The sequence below is a fragment of the Bombus pascuorum genome, chromosome 15 (assembly GCF_905332965.1).
Source record: "Bombus pascuorum chromosome 15, iyBomPasc1.1, whole genome shotgun sequence".
Lineage (NCBI taxonomy): Eukaryota > Metazoa > Arthropoda > Insecta > Hymenoptera > Apidae > Bombus > Bombus pascuorum.
This window is the reverse complement of record NC_083502.1, coordinates 2,270,437-2,291,207: the sequence shown is the minus strand read 5'-3', so window position 1 is coordinate 2,291,207 and position 20,771 is coordinate 2,270,437. Positions and strand designations below refer to the sequence as shown.

At 32.3% G+C, this 20,771-nt stretch overlaps 3 protein-coding genes across 4 annotated transcripts; 2 read left to right on the top strand and 1 right to left on the bottom strand.

Moving 5' to 3' along the window:
- Nucleotides 1-267: 267 nt before the first annotated feature.
- Nucleotides 268-13,002, top strand: LOC132914768 (constitutive coactivator of PPAR-gamma-like protein 1 homolog). The gene is made up of 13 exons (XM_060974142.1): nt 268-391; nt 1,087-1,478; nt 1,552-1,724; nt 1,798-2,425; nt 2,723-3,349; nt 3,423-3,561; nt 4,014-4,139; nt 4,218-4,335; nt 4,404-4,701; nt 5,026-5,270; nt 5,585-5,713; nt 5,787-5,890; nt 5,968-13,002. The coding sequence occupies exons 2-13, from the start codon at nt 1,271-1,273 to the stop codon at nt 6,107-6,109; spliced, it is 2,937 nt and encodes a 978-aa protein (XP_060830125.1). The 5' UTR covers nt 268-391; nt 1,087-1,270; the 3' UTR covers nt 6,110-13,002.
- A 213-nt stretch (nt 13,003-13,215) lies between these two features.
- On the bottom strand, nt 13,216-18,225 carry LOC132914766 (nardilysin). Of its 2 annotated transcripts, XM_060974140.1 has the most exons (14): nt 17,871-18,225; nt 17,710-17,798; nt 17,387-17,574; nt 17,174-17,287; nt 16,912-17,107; nt 16,630-16,835; nt 16,385-16,555; nt 15,781-16,124; nt 15,208-15,708; nt 14,994-15,144; nt 14,578-14,711; nt 14,126-14,504; nt 13,534-14,047; nt 13,216-13,461 (listed from the first exon to the last, which is right to left on the bottom strand). In XM_060974140.1, exons 1-14 carry the CDS (start codon nt 18,194-18,196, stop codon nt 13,292-13,294), a joined length of 3,483 nt encoding a protein of 1,160 aa, XP_060830123.1. In that variant the 5' UTR covers nt 18,197-18,225; the 3' UTR covers nt 13,216-13,291. The 2 variants fall into 2 exon arrangements, with proteins under 2 accessions (XP_060830123.1, XP_060830124.1); XM_060974141.1 differs by lacking the exons at nt 17,710-17,798; nt 17,871-18,225 and having other exon boundaries at nt 17,174-17,315; nt 17,387-17,508.
- Nucleotides 18,226-20,100: 1,875 nt separating this feature from the next.
- Nucleotides 20,101-20,526, top strand: LOC132915007 (prefoldin subunit 1). The gene has a single exon (XM_060974623.1). It carries the CDS (start codon nt 20,143-20,145, stop codon nt 20,521-20,523), a length of 381 nt encoding a protein of 126 aa, XP_060830606.1. The 5' UTR covers nt 20,101-20,142; the 3' UTR covers nt 20,524-20,526.
- Nucleotides 20,527-20,771: the final 245 nt, after the last annotated feature.

Below are 20,771 nucleotides of genomic sequence, written 5' to 3'. Positions count from 1 at the left end.
TGGTTTAAAGTCTAGTCCACTCTATATTTATACAATGATCTTTGCAATTAAAAGAGAGGGCGAAAATCTTACTGATTTTCGTTAGCTTCTTATTGTATTGTAAAGTACAATGAGTTATATGCTAATATTGTAGTCTTACTCAAGATAATTTCTGTTTCCCTGTTGAATTCGTATTTTCAAAACAATGTTAAGTTATTCATTTCCGGTAAACGTGATGGATTCCGGTCGGTAAGCCAATGATGGAGTCGATTCCCATGGAACCAGGACAAACAACGTAGATATCCGAGCGCGGCCGAGCGCTCATTTCCGTTTTCGAATCCGACGTCATCTACTCTCAAAGCCCGTGTGTTTTGTGTTTCTTTGGGGCCACGATGATTATCGCTAATTTAACGTAAGTATTGTCACGTTTCAGATCACGATCGTTTAAATGATATCAACAAGAATTCGCATGGTATCGTTCGTATAGGAAAACTGGTCACGAAACCGCGCGAATTCCTTGCGTAAGTTTTGCACGATGAACGAAGACTCTCGCCATGCCGGTCTATAAAGCCCCTCTTTCTCGAGCACGTTCAATTAAGCGAGAAATGATGGTGAAAATCATAGCTGGCTATCGTTTGTTAGTGTCGCAACGATCGTCTTGGACCAAATCGATCGACTTGACCGGGGAAAGAAAACTGGACGAGACGGATGGTCACATATAAACAAAATAAATGGCGTCGGCATACTTGTATTCCTGAATATGACAAATTTTTACTTTTCGAGTGTTTTCCTTGATTAAGGGTCACGATCTTGATATTCCTTTTCTCGAATCGGAATAAAATTTAATGTATGAATTCGAAGATTTCTCTGTGGCTATTTCACCAGCTAATACAATCGTTAATCATTATTTGACTTGTTTTTTGAATTTGCATTTTTTTAAAAGGAAATGTCCCTGGTCCAGCATGTGTGCAGTCTGACATTATAAATAAAATAAATTTTAGAAACTGTATTCCTAGTAGCTCTCGAACGATTTGTTTTTTAGGCCTAAGAATATCATAGAAAGCGGTGCTTAGTAGGTGCAAGTAATGAATAATGTTTGTTTTTCAGGTTGAAATTATTGAAACTCAAATTAGATTTCTTCGTATCTTAAAAATATCCAAAATCGAAAGATAAAAAAATTATTTACTTGTCTAACAAATTAAAGAAGAAAACAAAGAAAAACATAACATTACGTGATTAATCAACCAAGCTTAATTAATAACTGTAAGTCACTAAGAGAATCTTGAGCAAAATGGGCATTCAAGATTTGCAAGTCTTTTTGGATAGCAATTATGTACAAGGTGGATCTGTACCCGTGGATCTGTTAAAAATAGCACGTACCATTACGCAAAGACAACATAATCGCGTTGGTAAAACACAACAGTTACATTCTGGAAAATTAAGACTAGTCCTTGATGGAGAATGCTGCTTAGATAGATTATATGGAGGATACTTCTCAGGTATATATAAATCTTTTCTGTACAATTGTTATTACATTAAGTAAAGTACTCAATGAAATAATTTCTCATACAGATTGGGCTTGTGGAGGACAGTGGAATAGAATGTTGCAATTTTTAGCTGTTCTTATACAAGCAACAGAAATGTCAGGTTTAGAATTAGCTGTATTCTTTAATGGATGTTTTGAATCTCCTAGACGTGCTGACTGGGTTCTAAATCAATTACAAGTACGAATTAAAGTAAATAATGTAAGTGATAATTTATTGAAACGTTTAAAACATTTTGTCAAAATTCATATTATTTGAGACTATATCTTTTCAGGTGTTAAAACATATTTCAACCAAGGGAACTCCACCACCAAAAATTTGGTGGACCCCACCAGTTTGTTTAAGGACTAGTCTACGTATGGCCTTGCGGCATTTAAATGTTACAGTACTATGTAGCATGGACGATCATCATCAAGAAGTAATCGCATATTGTCGAGAGAACAGTTTTAACGGTTTAATTGCTGATGATGCGGAATATGCTGCGTTCGATCCTCCACGATATTTCTCATCTGAACAGTTAAAACTTACGTACAAAGGCTCTCTCGACACCAAGGAGTACATTCTTCCGGAACTTTTAAAAGCTTTGAACATCCCTTCCGATAGATTATGCTTGCTAGCCGCGTTACTTGGAAATTATATTTTAACTGAGCAAGACTTAACCGATTTTTATAAGAAACTGAATGTCAATACCAACCTGAACAAAGTAAACGTCGAACACACGATTAAAACGATCGCTAATTTTGTTCGGGATTTACCATCTGTGGAATTGGACGTAGTTTCGCAAAAGGTTTTTGGATCTTTGTCAGATCCGAGGTGTTCGAAATTGAGGCAATCAGTTCAGTACTATATAAATGGAACTAAAGACGGATTTTTGCATTATAAACCAGTAAAACCAAATAGAGGTATATTATTACTTCAATTTATAACTCAATGTAACACTGTTGGCCATAGTTATTTAGGACGCCCATCCGTTGTATCTATCGAAAGATCTATCTAATAAATTTTATTTTATTTAGTATTTTACACAATGAAATACAATTTTAAACAAATGAAATAATAGATTTATAATATACTATCGAGAAAAAGAAAGCAGTAAAAGGCATGCAATTTGTACTAAATATCAGTTGGTGACCTAATATTTATGCCTGGCAGTGTATTTTTACTACTATATTTTAATCTTAACAAATTAATTACTTCAGTACACAAGTTGGACTCGAAGCAAAGCGTGCAACAGTCAAATTTATCCGAAACGCCGTCAACATCGGAAGCCGATTCGAATTTAGAAACTTCAAGATTCGCATCCGAAACTGTAGAAAGCGAACGCGAGAGTTTAAACGCATATAAGCAAGCTACCGCAAATGCAAAGTCCGCGCCACAAATTGTGATAGATCCACCGGGTATCCAGGGCCATGGAGACGATAACATTAGGACAGAGGAAGAACAAAACAATGGACACGCTATAAATGGTACACACAATCTTCTAATTAGTTCGTCCAGTTCGAGCAGTAGTTCTTCTGCTACGTCTCCATCTCACGCGACAGCTGATTCGTCGAAACAAGCGGAGAAAACGATGACTATTCCCAGCACGGTACCAGAAGTGATGCGTACTGCATCTGAACGACATCAAAAAGGCTTAATGTCTCCTCATATTTATCAAATTCTCATTGCCGGAGAGATCAAACTGCCCGTTCTTCTCGAAGACGAAAATCACCGCGAATTTCCATCGATCCATCTTATTTATAGACCTGTCAGGCAAATGGTATACGCGATACTATTCAATCTTCATCACCGAATGTATTTAGCTGCTAAGAGTAAAGAGAAGGGAGGTAGGTAAATTAATTCTTTTTGGAAATACTTTGAAATGGATTGAATATGTACTAAATTATTTTGAATTAATAGATAGTGAAAAAATTGAAGTCCCAGATGTTGTAATAAAGGAGTGGGTATGGTCCAAATCGAATCCATATCTGACTCCAGAACCTGTAAAGGCAGAACAAATTGGTTGGGGCGTTCCTACGATTCAACGTTTATGGTTTGGGTATGTAATTGTTTTGTGCCATAATTATCATGTTCACAGTCTGGTATCTCATATATGGGTCAGAATACTCTCGACCTACTCGTCGGTTGACCCGATGGTGGTTCAGGAGCGTCTAACATTAAAAATGATGTAACTCTTGATATAGGGACATTTTGTGTTTAAATTTTTATAATTAATTTATATTAATTATATAAATAATTAAATTATGAATGTTTTATATACAAGGAATAATTTGATTGAATACCATAATTAATTTAACAGAAGTTATTGGGGAAACAAGAATTGTAGCTTACATTTTTATGTGTGCTGTTTCTTTAAGCAGCTAATGCAAAGTATATGCATATCGTTTTCTGGGATGTACGGGAAGGAAGTACATTTTCGGCTTGGACTGTAAACGTGTTATTTTTATTGGAGGATGAGAAGGGAAGTCTACACGGAATTTTCATTTGCAGCACGGGCATAGATGACAAACGTCGTCGTTTACGAGGATTCCTGACTTGTATGAAATCAGATACACCACTTATGTTAAACACTTCCTATGTACCGCAACATCTTTTAGTCATGGCTTGTGTATTAAGGTAACTTATGATTCTTTTCCCTGTGAAAATTTTTTTTTATTAATCTACTGTCCTGTAATACATTTAATTTTATTACAGATATATTATGTCATTTTCGGATAAAATAAAGGTTCTACGTCGTTGGGAATTAGACGCTTTTATTGCACAAGCATTTTCGCCAGAGCTTATGAACGCTCAGTATTTACAAGATCTCCAGGTAACTTGAATAATTTTTTACTAAGTTAATGATAAAAATTATATATTATCTTGAACTTCTTTATATAGCTTCCTTTAGTAACGTCACGCGGAGTCCAATTAGCTACTTTATTCATGGCTGGTGTTGAAACTGCTCTCTTAGCTAACGATGCTTGTGGTGCACCGATTCCATGGCTAATGTGCTGCCCGTGGTTATATTTTGATGGAAAACTATTCCACCACACATTGGCTCGTGCTAGGATTGCGAAAAACTTACTAGAACTCTGTGGTGGTCACATAGATCGTATCGTGAAAGTCGAACGGATGAAAAAAGCTATTTTAGAGGGTACCAACGTTATTTTCGCTCGGGCACCTCCAGTTGGCCCAGGTATATCTTTCGATAAATAGATTTAATTTCTTAAAACTTAGAGCCTATTGTGGCTCAGTGATAAAACATTTGTCTTATAAGCAAGTGTTTTAAGTTCGAATTCTCAGTTTATCGTTTTTTCCCTTCCAATAACTTTAGCATACCGTGCACATGTTTAATGGTATGTTTTCGGAATGGAAGGAAAGAAATATACAGCTGTATTGCTTCGTGGATTTAATATGTCTCGACTTTGTCTGCGAATCTCAAAGCTATTACATAATTCTTTTATTTACTATGTATTAATTTAATATTTTTCCTTTTACTCAATCATTTTTTTTCAAATAGGTATTCGCATGTCAGTACCACAGAATATTCTGGCCGCCGGATGTACAATTAACGATGGTTTAATGCGCGGAAGAGGTAACGGAACTATGCCTCAACGTGGATTAATGCGTCGTCCTATACCGTCCCGTGGTGGACAGTTAGAAATTGCCGGGGTTGTTGTTGGACAATGGGGTCCAAACTATGGACAACCTGGCCGCTTACCTCAGCCTCTACAGGGACATCCTCGGGGGCGGCTTCCGCCACAGGTAGGTAGTATCCTTCTGCACAGTTTGCACAGAGTAACAGAAAAGTAAGATAACATTTTAATGTGTGAGAGAAAACTATTTGAAATGATAGACCTCTATTGTGTAGTGGCAACATTGGTCTATAATAAATGAATTGATATAACATAATATTAGTTTATATTTATATATATTATTATATTATTATAAGTTTTTGATTGCTTTACTTTTGCGTTATCTTGTGCTTTTCAAATAAAAAAGATAGCAATTATACTTCATAATTAATCTTCAAGAAAATTGGAGCTATCCAGTGTAACGTTTTAAGATGTATGTTCTAGGTGACTTCAATTGGTGGTCTCAAATATGGTCTCCCTCGTGGTTTCACTCCCATGGGCCGGCCCACGTTCCAAACCCGAGGGAACAACCGTACACAAATTGCAGGTCGTGGGAAAAAAACGCAGATGAAGGTAGATAGACATTTTTATTATACAACTTATTTTTTCCATTAAAAAAAGATAGTGAAAGTGAGTTATTGTGTAGATAACTGGTAAAAAGAAAACTCCAGTTAAGAAGAACAAAGAATGCGAAAACAAAAAAGACAGCAGGGGGCGAGGCAATAACATTGATGGAATAACTGATTATAAGTGAGTTCATTTTATACTCGCATATGCATAAAATAATCATCTTGAACATCTCTGAACATGTTTGTTGATATTGCTAGTGACTCGATTCCAAATATGAACACAATAAAAGACGCACTGCCAGTACCAGGCCAATTTGAGGACGCTGTAGAAAACGGCAAAGGAATAGAAAAAGGGCAGGGTGACGCGTCGCTGGTCGCTCCAGTCGCCGCAGAGAATTAGGTATTTATACATCACGTTTATATCGACTTTTAGACACTCCCGGATGTGACTCAAGACTGCAATCAAAAGGATTTTCTTAGAGAAAAAACAAGTGTGTGTAAACGAGTAATGATGCGCCAATGACATTTGAAAGTTGCATCATAATTATTGCATATGACACAATTACTTTCGATCGTGCAGAAAATTGTTTTTATAAACAAAAAGAAAGAAAGGGGGTTTAGAGTTCTTTTTCATGTATGTTTGCTCTTTAAGGAAAAAGAGGGAAGAGAGAGAGTGTGAAAAAAAATGTATACACAAAATTGCCTTGAATTTTCGCACAATGGAGATGATGAGGAAGACTTTTCAAATGTTATGCGCAGAATCACTCAACAATGTCTAAAGCTCTGATGGGGCCAAACTATTTAAACTAATGTAGAAGAAAAAAAGCATCGTTAACGCGATGTCAAGATATTGTAAAACCACAAGGATGTAGACCCATTTCCGACGTACACGATACGATGTCCTCACTGCCAAACGTACCATTCAGCGTGTAGGATAAGAGCGAAAACGAACATGATTTAAGAAAAAAGAAGAAAATATTTAAAAAAACAATGAAATCGTGCTTGTGCTAACACGAGCGTGCTTTTAGACTACTACTACTCCGCTCGGATCACCATAAGGATGAACTCGACTGATTAGTGTATGCGTGCGCTAATTTTACTAAGAACGAGAACAAGTCGTCAACTGCTATAAGTATTTAATTCTTAAGAAGTGTGATTATTTTTTTTACAATGAAAATATATATTTTCCGGTATTATATGAAATGCTCGCATTGACAGTCTCAGTACTCTGATCTCTAATAATTGTAGGTACGAGACAGAAATCGCATGCTCTAAGACATCACAGACGGACAAATGGACAAAATTTGCACTGGACAGTGTATCACGAATAGTTTTACTGAGTTTTGTAGATAACGCGAGGCAGGATACTGAGACATTCATTAGCAAATGGAGACTGATGCTTTTCATATAGGTAAAATATATATTTATATATGATTTAGATTAGAAATTCCCGATAGATTACATATTATATGTAAGTTGTGAATGATTGTGTATGAATATATGTGCAATGGAGTGCGAGGTGCATGAAGTCACTGTATGTGAGAGAATTACATAAGCGCGAGAGGATATTGCTTTATTTGTGTATGTGCTTACGTGCGTGCGTATGACGTGCGCTCGTGAGAGTGTGTGGTGTGTGTGTGTGTGCGTGTGTGCGCGCGCGGTATATGTCAGAGAGAAAGAGGGAGAGGGAGAGAGAATATGTTGTAGACGCGTGATTGTGAGAATGACATATAAAGAAACATAAAAAATGTATATAAATGTGGAATGTTAACGCGTGTCCGTTTACGTACACACGCGTGGTACATAAGAAAGTGAACGCGCGTGTACGTGATCGAATTGATATATTTATTTGTTGTTGTGTCGGTGGAGAAACGAATGAATGACTTTTGAACGAATTATAAATTTCCATGTATGATATGTACTCATGGGCACACGGAGGGCTCATTGCGAGAGTAATCGGCTTCAATTTTTATAAAATAGAAAGACGAGGTTCTCTAAAAGAGTTATTCTTGCGGAGGTCTTCCGGTATCGCTTGGAAAATATGCTACACTATGTATTATTCTAATTCTATTACCAGGTTGGATAGTACCTCAGTTAATAACATAAAAAGAAAGCAATAACTAGTTGCGCCATAGAGAAGTATCTATCTTTTATGATTCTATTGAAGAATCTAAACGTGTTGTCTTCTTTTTTATTTTTATTTCTTCTTTCTCTTTTTTTGAATAAAAATTTTAGGTATTGTTGCCTTTTGTAGCATATTTTCGAAAGCATATGTGTCCCTCCTTTAATTGTACATACGAATAGTTTAGAAACGACAGCGTAAGGTTGGTGTACATAAAAGAGGAGTCTGGTGGCTCTGCGCTTTTGTCGCGCGAAGAACCGGTTCAAACTAGGAGATCATCATGTTAAAAGAAGAAGATGAAAAATACTATTTATGTGTAGAATAGTCGAAACGACTTTCTACCAAAGATCATTGGAGTTTGAAGGGTAAGGTGGGTTCTTTTATCAGTAAAGTATGATAATACACATATGACAGAGATACAAGACAGCACGACAGAACACGATTATTTATGGAATGGAATGGAAACATAAACAGAAAGAGTAGGTAAAAATGGCGTGAAGAAAGGATATGTGTCTAAAATGCAGAGGTAATTTAAATTGAGTAAAAGAGCGAACGAAAGCGAGAGAGAAAGAGATTGTGAGAGAGAAAACCATTTATTGAGATAATATAATGAGAGATAAGATAAAAATGTTATATTTTTGTAGATTTGTTATCGCGTAAAAAATGCATTAAGACAATGAGAAACTTTATATAATTTGAGCGACAGTTGAATTGAGCCTGTGAGAATTAAAGCGAATGACTAAGATCATAGGAGGAAAGTGTATTGTACAGAGAATGAAAAAGAGATTTAAAGGAAAAAAAGCATAGAGGAAAAAATGAAAAAGTGCTTTAGAAGAGACGATAGTATATTGAACATGTTTGACATCCATGATTTAATAGAAAATCTCATTAATTCTTCTGTGTCTCCGAAGCTCTCAAAGTTCTGAGTTGCTTGCAAACAAAGAAAAAAGCTAAAAAACAAAAAAATATAAAACATGAAAAATAGGAAGGATATTTAAAAAAAAAGAAGAAACTAAATGTCAGCTTCAATATAAGCTATACCAGTGTATGCATATAATAAACAGTTTTCTCAACGCGATTTGAAAAATAGGCTGAAGATTACAAAAAAAATAATGAAACGAAATAAAAAGCCAAATCCCGTAATGAACGGAATTGTGTAAATTAAAAAAAGCAGAAATGAATATCATTTAATTATCAATTAATAACACGCATTCACACCATCCATTATTTTCCAAGTACGGTATATAATATATAAAATGTGCACCGACGTATAAAAAAAAAAAAGAAAATGATAGAAAAAAAGATCGCCGTATATCTTTCTTGAACAATTTAAAGTTAAAACGACGCCAATCGCTCATGAACGACTAACCAACGTAATAATAATAATGATAATGATAATATTAATAATAATAATAATAAGGATAATAATGTTAAACTAGAAGCAGAGAGACGTTTCAGATCCGACGGATGAATATTTGAGAGTAAAAATGCCACTTTACGCTTTCGTGTAAAGGTAGATTTTCTTTCTGAGAAATCGATCATCCTGATATATGCAAACCGGAGAATACAAAATATGTAATAAAACAAAGTAAAAAATGAAATGATAAAAAAGACATAATATATATATATATAACTATATGTATAAAACATGATGGTACACAAACACAATCAGTTGCTGCTGCACTGATATGAGGTAACGCAATAAACATAAGAAGTGAAATAATTTAAATATACTAAATATTGAAGCGAAAGCAAGCAAAACCACGATACGGAATATAAACGAAAAAAAAATGAAAAAACGGAAAAGAGGAAATATAAAGGATAAATAAAAGGAAGCAAATATATATGAAATCCATATTATTGAAAAAGAAAACAATACAACAGAGCAGAAGTACCGCAAAAATAACAAAATATAATATGTAATGCAAAAGAAAGAAGTGGAAACTTGCGTAAAAATGGCGAATAAAATGATCGACGTAAAAAGAACAGGTGCGCGCCTGACTCGTGCCTGCTTTTTCGTTGTAATATGTAGTAAATGAAAAATGATGATAAAACACGCAAAATATAGGGGCCCACGAAACAACTTTAACGATAGAGGACGTATCCGTGCGAGAATGTGAACACAATAAGCCAACATATAAAACGAATAAACCTCTCTTTGTGTATTTAGGAAAAAAAAAAGGAAAAATCCCACTTATAAACTCGATCTTCGAACACTGTGTGTCATTGTGGTAAACAAAAAATTAATTATATTTCGAAGTAAGGCACATCTTTAAACTCTTGCTATAAAACAATGATAACGATGATGATATGATGATGATGATGCTGGAATATTGATGATGATAAATGCTTAATAAATGAGAAACAGTCGAATGAGAATGTAAATTAAGCGACTGTATGTATATTGTTTCTCTTTTTTTGTTTTTTTTTTGTTTTTTTTTTTTTTTTTTTTTTTTAATCTGTAGAAGAGCACTTTTATTGTAAATGAAAGCGTCAATTTCCAGTGGACTGTTCTCTCTCCTTATTTTCAATCAACATTATAGCTGTATTTTTATTTGATTAAATTTCTATTTTGTGTCGATACAGCAAGTGACTAAACATTCAAAACAGACATGGTTTATCATGTCTTCCATTGTGAAAAAATCGTGAAAAACTTTTGCTTCTTCTCTATCTGTTCATTTTTTTTATTGTACGTTCTTTTTTCTATTATTATTACTCTTTCGTTCTTCGTTTGATTTGTAATCATATTGTAGTAAAGCCTTAGGACCTTTTGCGAAAAATCACACATATATATGTATATGTACATAGGGAAAAAAATATAACATAAAAATGGAGCGGATCATTTAATTTCAATGATTTGTTTTAAATGATTGCCACAAAAAAAATCAATGAATAATAAGTTTATGTTATTATTTCACTGTATCTCTGATAGAAGCACGCAACCGATAGGCATTAAAAAAAGAAAAAAAACGTTCAACGTTTTCTTCTGATTTCTTTTCTTCTAATGTATGCTATACTCATAGCTTCGTGTTAATAGAACATCAGGATTTTCGATAGCAACGCAATGAAAAAAGATTACAATACAGAGTGCCTTCGATGGAAGATCAAAAAAGGCAAGAATGAAGGTGATACTGAGTTGCTATGACTATACTCGATACATAAATTTTAAGTTTCTCTTTTTACCATAGTTTTTCGCTTGCATACCCTATTAACAAGATATATTAAAAGTACGGTAGCAAATACAGTAAATAAAAAAAGTATTAATAAGGTGAAAAACCAAAAAAAGATGAAGTAACGAATTAAACACTTATCAATGTAGCTGCAAATGTATGTGGGCCCCGTCTTTATATATTCTTATTAAATATTACATAACGTATATTCTGCTATTATTTTTCATAGCTAAAGGAAGCAACAAGAACAATGAAAAAACAATAAGATGATTAAAATACCAAGCGTACACAGAGGGTAATCATTGTATGTTACAATTTATAATCATTGTATGTTTAATTTTTTTTCTGTTTTACTCTCTTTTTGTTTTTCTACTGTGTAAGAAGACGAGGTAGTCGATGATTAAGTATATAGCGCATGGCATGATAGAGCAATATTTTGCGAACAAAATGAGGAAAACATTCAGGAAGAATGCTTTACGTTTATGCAGACAAAGATGTGAAGAAAACGAGTAAAATTGTACATGCGCTATGATCTTTTCCCAATGGTCGCATTATTTTCAACCTATATGGGTCGCTAGGTGATTACCATATTATTTGCAACAGTAGAAAAGTCCTAATTAAATGTAATATATTTATAGTCCTTTTCAAATTATTATTTGTTGGTATAACAGTGTTTAAACTATTGCAGCATAATGATTTAACTGATCTATATAGAAAAGAATTAAGTGAATATTATTTATATGCATTTGCTATAGGAGTTGGAAACAGAATGGTGTGCAAGATTTCTGTATGCAAAAACGGCATGCTGTATTAGTTGGTAATTTATAGATGTGTTTATGGTATTGACAGTATTGCCTAGCCGACTCATTTAGTTGTTGTATTTCTCTATAATACACAGTCAAATTGATGTATTCTTGTTGGATTATTCCATCTTGTAAATTATTGTTGTAACATATACCCCATTCATGTCTAGTGTCAAGCAGAGCTGATTCTATGCTTTTGCTAATTGGAAAACCAGAACAAATACGTTTTCAAATAAAAAAAAAAAAAGAAAAAAGAAAAGAAGGAAAAGAAAACAAAGCGCGGATATTTAATTAATTATTCGTATATTTAAAAAGAAATGGAACAAGTTAAAGATTTTCATATTGTTGATTAATTTAGAAACAGGCGTGTGGAAAGTTAATGGCAAATCATAAAAATAAATAAAGGACGGAAGAATCAGTGCTGGCGAAAACACAAGGCAACCAAAAATTATTATAAAGCTAAAAAAAGTCACATTTAAAGTACTTTTAAAGCGGATACATATTTGGAAAGTAGGAGGTAATCATTGTATAAATGTAGTGGCAACTCTATAATACTACAAAACAAAAAAAAATCAATATATTCAACAATTATTCGAAATACTAAATGCAAAATGCACTTTAATGGATGTTGTAACAATTTAGAGTATTCAAATTGCATCGACATTTTACTGTAAATCTGTTCTTTGGAACACGACTGCTCTGCTGACTGAACAAAGGATATTTTTCTTTCTTAAAGAATAAAAATGAATTGAAAAAATCACTTAAAAAGATAATAATTATATATCGGGAAACAAAGAATAATCTTTTTTTCTTTATTCCAACAAGCAGAGAAGTTTCTCCAATGACAGATATCTTAAGTTTGTTTCTTTTGAAGAAAAAAAATATATATATTTATCTTCGTTTTTTCTTGTATAAATGCAAATTACACGACACACATGCAAAGTAGAGAGAACGGCAATGGTTCATAGAGATTCTCTGTTCATTTGAAGAGGAAAATAATGAAAGCTTTGCAGGACACACTGCACGGTTCGAAATAAAGGAAACAAACTTTCAGTGAGGTTTTATAAAGAAAGCTTGTTCGAGTGAGAGGTTCTCGGAGATGGTTGGCTGACATTTTCGGAAGTTTAATGATTTATTAAAACGTGTTGTCATGTCTTGAATACAATTAAAAGAACTATAAAAGAAAAGAAAAAGATAATTTTGTGAGTTCATCTTCCATTTTATGTCCATGTTTTTTCACAATGTGTTATTCAGTTTATTCAATTTAATATTATGTTATTCCCAAAATTAATACTCTGTTATCTTATAAAAACGTAAATTGTAATAAGAATTATTAAAAATATTATTTAATGGTTTCTTAAATACCAGCTTAATTAAACGAAATGGAACGAATGATTAACAATGCATCGTCATTATTTGTCGCATCTTTATTCTGATTTCAAAATTTTTTCAGATATGACTATAAATTTTATTAGTTTTATTTAGCATCATAAAGTGGTATGATTTACAGGATATATGTACAGCTGGTTTTTGTACTTCTCAATATCAGTGATGTGCACCAAAGATTTGTCAGTCTCTTCTGTGGTAGGAACATAATTCAATGAATACTTTACCTTCCCATATTTCTCTACTTTTGTGTCTCTTTTAGCCGAATCGGCTGCAAAAAAAATCGATAATGTTTTCATTTAATAGTATAATATATAGTACAATGCAAAATCACTGCACTTACAGTTGGCTGCATTTGCTAATGTTCCAACACCATCGTTATTCTCTGTATCAGATGGTTTAGCAATTCCCACTACATGCACGCTTAATTTTCTGAAATTGCTCCCATTAAATGTGTGAGACTTCATCCATTCCCTCAATTCGTCAATCTTGATATATTCGATTACACTCAATTCCTTTTCTATTCTATCAAACATGTAATCGCCACTTTCAATTTCTGACCAGTTCCTATCAACCTCTTCTTTCAAATGTATATCCGCACACCGTTTTAATTTTATCACGGCTTCCTTAACGCTGTCTAACTCCTTTTCCGACATCTCTTTCAAAATATTATTAAACATCTCCAAAAATGCTTCTATCCTATTATCTACGTATTCGGTGCTGTATTTGTCTGCCTGAGTGTACACTGTGACAGTATAACCGAGGATACCAAAGGTATCCCTTAATAGACAGAAGACATTGTAACCAAGTTGCTCCAGTGTTCTAAGTTGATTAAAAACAGGCTCTTCCATAATCGTCTAAGTTAAAATTTATAGAGATATTTATTACTCATTGTACAATAAATTTAAAGTAATATAATTTAAACTTGTACTTACAATTAATAGTTCGATAATAACTAACAATCTAATAGATGAGACATCGGATTGATAGTAATTCATTACAACAGAATTTATATCGATGCTATTGAAGTTCCTTACTTTACAATAATGTGAACCAATTGGTATTTGCGCCACTCTCACGTGTGGCATAGTATTAGGCAACAATGGTCCACACTTCAGTACCTTTACACATTCTTGAATGTTTTTTATCACATCTTCTTGTGTCATGTTTCCTTGTACCAAAGATTGAATGTAAATGTGATCGGTAAAGTGTTGAACAAAATTTTGAAATTCAGAAAATTCCACATTCTGAATGGCAGTGTGCTTGTCCGCGGCCGTCCAATAGACGAGCATTAGAATTGATAATCTTACATCTCTGAAACAATTATGAAAAAAATTTAGAACATCTTAAATTTATTGTTTGTGGCTTTGTGAGAATCATTACCTACCGAACTAAGCTTTTGGGTTTTACTAAGTTATTATAATATTCCTTAGTTTGTTCTTTCTTCATCACTTCGAAAAACTCTTTAGTTATTAATGTCGGAATATCAGCTATACACTTCGCAATAGTCATTAACAAAAGCTACAAATAAAAATAAAAAAATACTAAATCAAAATAGTAATTATTCGAAAAATATTGTTATAAGTAGACTGTAAAATTTTATGCAATTATCAGTAATTTAAAGATACAAAAATGCATAGAATTCACATAATATTAAAGAGCAGATAAAATATCCAAAGTATAGTATTCTTTATAATATTTAATAGGTAAATCAAATTTCTGCCTAGGTCCTACTCTTTTAATTGTATTCATATAAATATGAATTTGTATACAAATCCGCATTCTAATTATAAGTATCCTTACTGGTAACTTCTGATTGAATCCATTCATTTTAAGCATAATACCCTTTTCGTTCGTGTAAATAGCATGGTTTAATTCAGCAATCGTGGCTGGATACAATGTTTCCACTAACAGTTGCTTCAATATAGCAACAAATAGATCCATTATGACTATGCTAAAATTTTTATTATTTCTGTAAAAAATTCATGCTTCTTTCATAAAGATTCCTAATATTTACCCTTTCAGTGAACAAACAGCCATTGGTGATATGATACAAAAATACATATAACATTCAGGCAAGCCGAACTTCGGATCAGGTCGGTACCAAACTTCTACTATCTCATCTGAATAGATTTTTGTGGGGTACTTGGGTACACCAGGTGGTATCGAGATTAAACTGAAATCATCCGTGATATACATATTGGGTAATGGTAAATGAAATTCAGGCAAAGGTTCCATAATTTTCCAGCACTCTATCCATTCTTGAGGAATCTCCATATTTGTATATTTAGTTTTGAACCAAGGTTCCACTTTATCGAATTCTTCATCCTTGAATTTTTTATCAAGTATCATAATGTTCACATCATTAGGTGTTAAATAATTTAAACAGGTTTGTATAGCTTCTGCATTATATTCACAATACAATTCGCTGCCAGTAATGTAATCACGAGGAGGATAATAATGCATGTTTTCGCACAAATCCTCCACATATTCTGCTGGCGGAAACTCATCTGTAAATCTATAAGGAAACCTTATCTATTAGTCATTCTAATTATTATATTAACAATCATTGATCACTTTAAAATTGCACCTAAAATTCATTTCCTTAATTTGGTGGATCTCATCATAAATTCGTTTTTGCGGGCCTTCTTTTCGCATTAAATTGATAAATGAGAATGTGGCGTTTAATACTTCCGGTAGGTGTTTATGTCCTTGCTCCGTCAACATTAAAGACACACTAAACAACCCATACATTGAATTGTGTTCGAAGCCCCTTTCTGTATTTCCGCTGAAAATCCCAAGACACCACATCTTTTCCCTTAAGTAACTAATCAAAGAACCTTTTCCTTCGTATCCCATGATCCAGGCAATATACTGATGCGGCTTGATTTTATACATATCGTGAAGAGGTGGCATGCACCATGTCAACTCCACCTATGAACAAAATAAAATGTAATCACCATTATTAGACTACGAATTTTTATGCGTTTTTGTATTTTTATGAATGTAACTAAACAAAAAGGAATTTTAATAGTTTGCTTTATCTACTAAATATTAATCATAAATACTATTTTAGATATTTTATATGTTTTTGTATATTATATGCATTGTGTATATTTTTACACGTTCAAATTCTCCATAAAGGCATAAAAATTCGCAGTCTAGTTATCACTTTTAAAATTATGAAGACATACTTGGCAAACATCTTTTATAGGTTTGATTTTATAAATTCTTCTAAAACTTGGTGTATTAAACGAATCTGTGCCCTTAAAGGGAGTAAAGTCGTCAGGTGGTAAGCCATTACTTGGTACATTTGCAAAGCATTGTATTACATAGTCTTCTAGCACATCCAGTGGAAGTCTGGCCTGCAAATCAATTTTGTAAGTTAATATTATTTCTTCTTAGAGCGAATTCCGATTTAGTAAAATAAAAGACTAACTTGTATGGCAAGTTTCATTCTGTGAGCACTATAGTGACGCTCCCTGAACTTATGCAACTCCTCATAAAGTTTTTCATCAGTTACATTATCTCGTAATGTAATTAAATTACCCCAACAAAACTTTGTAGCTGGATGATTTGGCTGCGCAAAGCTACTAAATAATTGTTCTTTTCTACAATAGTCAGAGGGTAAGGCCATCTGAAACTCTATATGGTTTATTTAATCTTATTATACTAACTACATTAATTAAATTTCATTATGTTTCGCATTTTCAAGATATACCGCTTTCTATAGATTCACGTTCTCTCGTTATAGCGTCCTTCCTCATTAAAGGTTTAATAAAAAATTGAGCAAAACGATCAAGGGCAGCTAAAAGATGCTTTTCTTGTATTTCAAAATAGAATGTTGTTAATTCACAATCAGTCGAGGCATTGTCTGATCCACCTCTTTTTTTAATAAACATATCAAAATCGTTTTCCTGTTAATATACATGGAAATTAAATAAAACTTCAGGAGTTATAAGATTCTTTTTTGATATGGATACCTCAGTATATTTCTCTGATCCCATGAAAATCATATGCTCCAAAAAATGTGCCAGACCTGGAATTTCTGGTGGATCACTGAAGCTTCCTACACCCACAGTTAATCCACATGCTGCCTGTGTAAGAAATATGCGTAGCAGCACACTAAGAATATTAATAATTCATATTTTTTTAAATTGATTAAGCATCATATGGTCTATCGTAATAAAAGATACCATTTTCTCTTCTCCTTTTACTGGTTTGGTGTAAGCACATGAATCAGCATCTTTTTCATCGTCTGATTGATTATCCTCTGTATCACTCTCTTCTTCACTCTCTTCTTCACTTTCTTCTTCTTCATCCTCTTCACTTTCAGTCTCTTCATCTTCATCTCCTTTTTTATTTTCAATATTTATTACATCCTCTGATAAATTCCAAATATTTATACTTTTATAAATTAGTGAATTGAAATAATAACATAAAACCAAATTAGTGAAAGGAAAGTGTTAACATAAATAAAGTTTTCTTTTGAATACACGTATATTTGTTTTTTTTTTACCTTTATCAGTGAACTCATCATCTTGGGTACAAAAGGAGTGTAGGTCAGCAATTAGCAAAGCAGTTAAGCCATTTTCCAATTTGATCACTCTATAACATTCAAGAAAAGTAAAACAAATATTCAACATATGTATCATCTATCTTTACTATTATTCTTTTTACCTGTACTCTTTCTTGTCGTTCTCCGACTTAACAGGCGTTTCTAAATATGTAACTTTCTCTCGTGGTTGTTTTGAAACACAAACGGATGTCTCCTGTGTTTGATTTTCTGTTTGCATTTTGCTAATGACCATTATGTCCGTATTGAGGTTATGTTCGGTAGAGATGTTTGAGTTTCGTATCGAATTAATCGAGCCTTGATTCGGTTTCAGCTTTTTTTCAGGAGGACTTTGTATCGATCTTGTTGGCATTATCGTTGTGTCAGTTCGTACATTAGCTTTACATTGGAGAACCTTTGTGAAAAGGTGCCTCCAAAACCGTATTACCATATGTGACTGAGCAATCTCCAGTTATCTAATTCCACCTTCATCTGTTTCTATTACACTTTATCATAACAAATTTCTTAAAATATGTATAATCTTTTCTTATTATATTATTATATATATTCTTATTTATAATGTCATGTAAATATAATATTTACAATCTTCTTTTTTGTTAAATCTTTCGTTTCCTATATAAAGGACGCATTAGCAATTTATATTTCCTTTCTTGTAATACCCTTTACAGGAATAACTTAATCTACGATTTAAAACTAAAAGTAACCGTTGAAATATAGAACTATCCAAAATTTAATTTACACTTTCTACAATCCAAAATGATTTTACAATAATCTAAAATGAATTGCAAATGTTAATCTAAAAAACATCAAGTCGCAGTCTTATTGGCAACATTTTGTATCGAAGATACATTTATTTAAATTCAAGAACAACTTAAAAAATTCAACTACAGGCACTTTATTAAATCAATTGTTTTATTTAATAAATAAAAAGTATAAGGAAAAGGAACTTTTTATTTTTCACTTCAAGTTAGACAATGTACATATGTATATAGATAAAAAATATGCGCACAATAGATTTAACCTAATAGTGACAACATTTTTTCTTTTCTTTAATTTTTTCAATGTATCAGCTGATTGTTAATTATGCCTAATAGTTTTAACCACTATAACAGTGTGTCATGGAGTAATAAGTAATTAACGACTATATGTAGTAATGAATCAATTAACATATTCATCAATAATCAATTAACATATGTAAAAAAGAATAATAGTAAGAATGGATTTTTTCAAATTCGTGAGCTTTTTATATCGACCTCGCGTAAACAGGTAATGAACCAATCAGAATCATTCCAACACCGCCGAATATTGGCGACGCCATACAGAGTTGTCCGAAAGCAGCCGCCTATCGGTAATTTGAAAACGAGCGGTAAAACTCTCTGCTATACCATGACCTATAAAGTTTTTGGTCATTATTTTCATATAAAAAGAAGTCGTTTTATTTTATGAATTTTAATAGATATAATTTCATAAACTTAAATACATACTGTACATGTATAATATACTAACAGAAGAATATAATACTACAAAAGCATTTCTATAAAAATACTATATAGCTATGTAACTATATATGTTGAAATATCTCTGTAATCTTTCCTTTGATAAAAAGACTATCTTCACAAAAAGTATTTTTATAACTATTGAAAAAACATGATCATACTATAAACCTTACTATAACTGTAAGATATTCTACAAAATTTATTTTATTGAAAGTAGTTTTTTTACTGAAATATTATTAATCATATCAACATCAATTTTGTTACAACGTAAATTATTAGATGTAGAAATAAAGTAAATAATCATAATTAAACTGTTGATTTTCATTCATATTCATATTTTTGAGAACATAATTAAAGAGATAAAATCTCGATAGAACATTATTTTACCTACCAAGTATTACAGGAAACATTATACTTTAGATATTTTATTTATTTTTTTATATAGTGTGCATTAAATAACCTTTTATATTTCAAACAACTATTTCTCTTTTATTACAGATTTAAAAATGTAAAGTAAACGATAATTTATAGGAAATAAAAATACAATTTTTGATGTATTTATATGGTATTACGACTGAAAACAGATCCAAATATGTATGTGTACATACTATGTATGCATATTAAATCCAATACGATTTTTGAAGGTTTTTTATCAACTCACTAGGTGGAGCCGACAAGGTATTTTGTCTTCTATCATGTACTTTAACTTGCTCAAAAATATAAATAAATAATGCTAAAAAACGAAAAATTAATTATATTCGATTGAATTATTAAATATTTTAGTTTGTTTGACAATGAATTATCATCCGAAACAATTTATGTAGTAATTGTAATTCAACTTCATTTTCTAACCTATAAATACCGAAATTATTGCAGAGAAATGGCAAGGGAACCGGATGAAGAGTTAAGGAAAGCGTTCTCGCAATTGCACGAGAAAATGATTGATACCACGCAAAAATTGAAATTAGCAGATTTGCAAATTGACAAATTGAAACGATCTAAACAATTTGCCGAGCTGACAATGAAAGAGATAACCTCTTATCCTGAGAACACAAAGACGTACGAATCAGTCGGCAGGATGTTCCTTTTGGATGACATGAATAGTATAAAGGCCGGTCTCGAGAAACGAATGAAAAATGCTGATGAGAAAGTGAAGACTTTAGAAAATAATAAAACGTATTTACAACAGAACTTAAAAGAATGTGAAAACAACATTAGGGAAATGATTCAACAAAGACAGAATAAAGACACGTCTGGTTAAAAATATGCTTTGTACCTTTTTACCAAAATTATTGTCTTATTATTTGCGTTAGAAGAGCTTCATATGTTAGTTTTTTATTACTATTGTTCAGTATATCATTGCATTTTTGAACTTATGCATAAAATTATGTTTCATTTTCAACATATATAAATTATGAACAAAACAATTATACAATTTGAAATATGTAATTATGATTAATCGTTCCATTGTATTTATGAACTTTACAGCGTTTTGTAACCTTTATTTAT

What these genes read in the sequence shown, in the direction of transcription:
- LOC132914768 (XM_060974142.1), top strand. Translation starts at nt 1,271, where the DNA reads ATGGGCATTCAAGATTTGCAAGTCTTTTTGGATAGCAATTATGTACAA. An exon ending in ATATGGAGGATACTTCTCAG is followed by an intron (nt 1,479 to 1,551) that starts GTATATATAAAT and finishes TTTCTCATACAG; the next exon opens with ATTGGGCTTGTGGAGGACAG. An exon ending in TAAGAGTAAAGAGAAGGGAG is followed by an intron (nt 3,350 to 3,422) that starts GTAGGTAAATTA and finishes TTGAATTAATAG; the next exon opens with ATAGTGAAAAAATTGAAGTC.
- LOC132915007 (XM_060974623.1), top strand. Translation starts at nt 20,143, where the DNA reads ATGGCAAGGGAACCGGATGAAGAGTTAAGGAAAGCGTTCTCGCAATTG.
- LOC132914766 (XM_060974140.1), bottom strand. Translation starts at nt 18,196, where the DNA reads ATGGTAATACGGTTTTGGAGGCACCTTTTCACAAAGGTTCTCCAATGT. An exon ending in GCTGTTTGTTCACTGAAAGG is followed by an intron (nt 15,145 to 15,207) that starts GTAAATATTAGG and finishes TAAAAATTTTAG; the next exon opens with CATAGTCATAATGGATCTAT. An exon ending in TTATTATCGAACTATTAATT is followed by an intron (nt 14,048 to 14,125) that starts GTAAGTACAAGT and finishes ATTTTAACTTAG; the next exon opens with ACGATTATGGAAGAGCCTGT.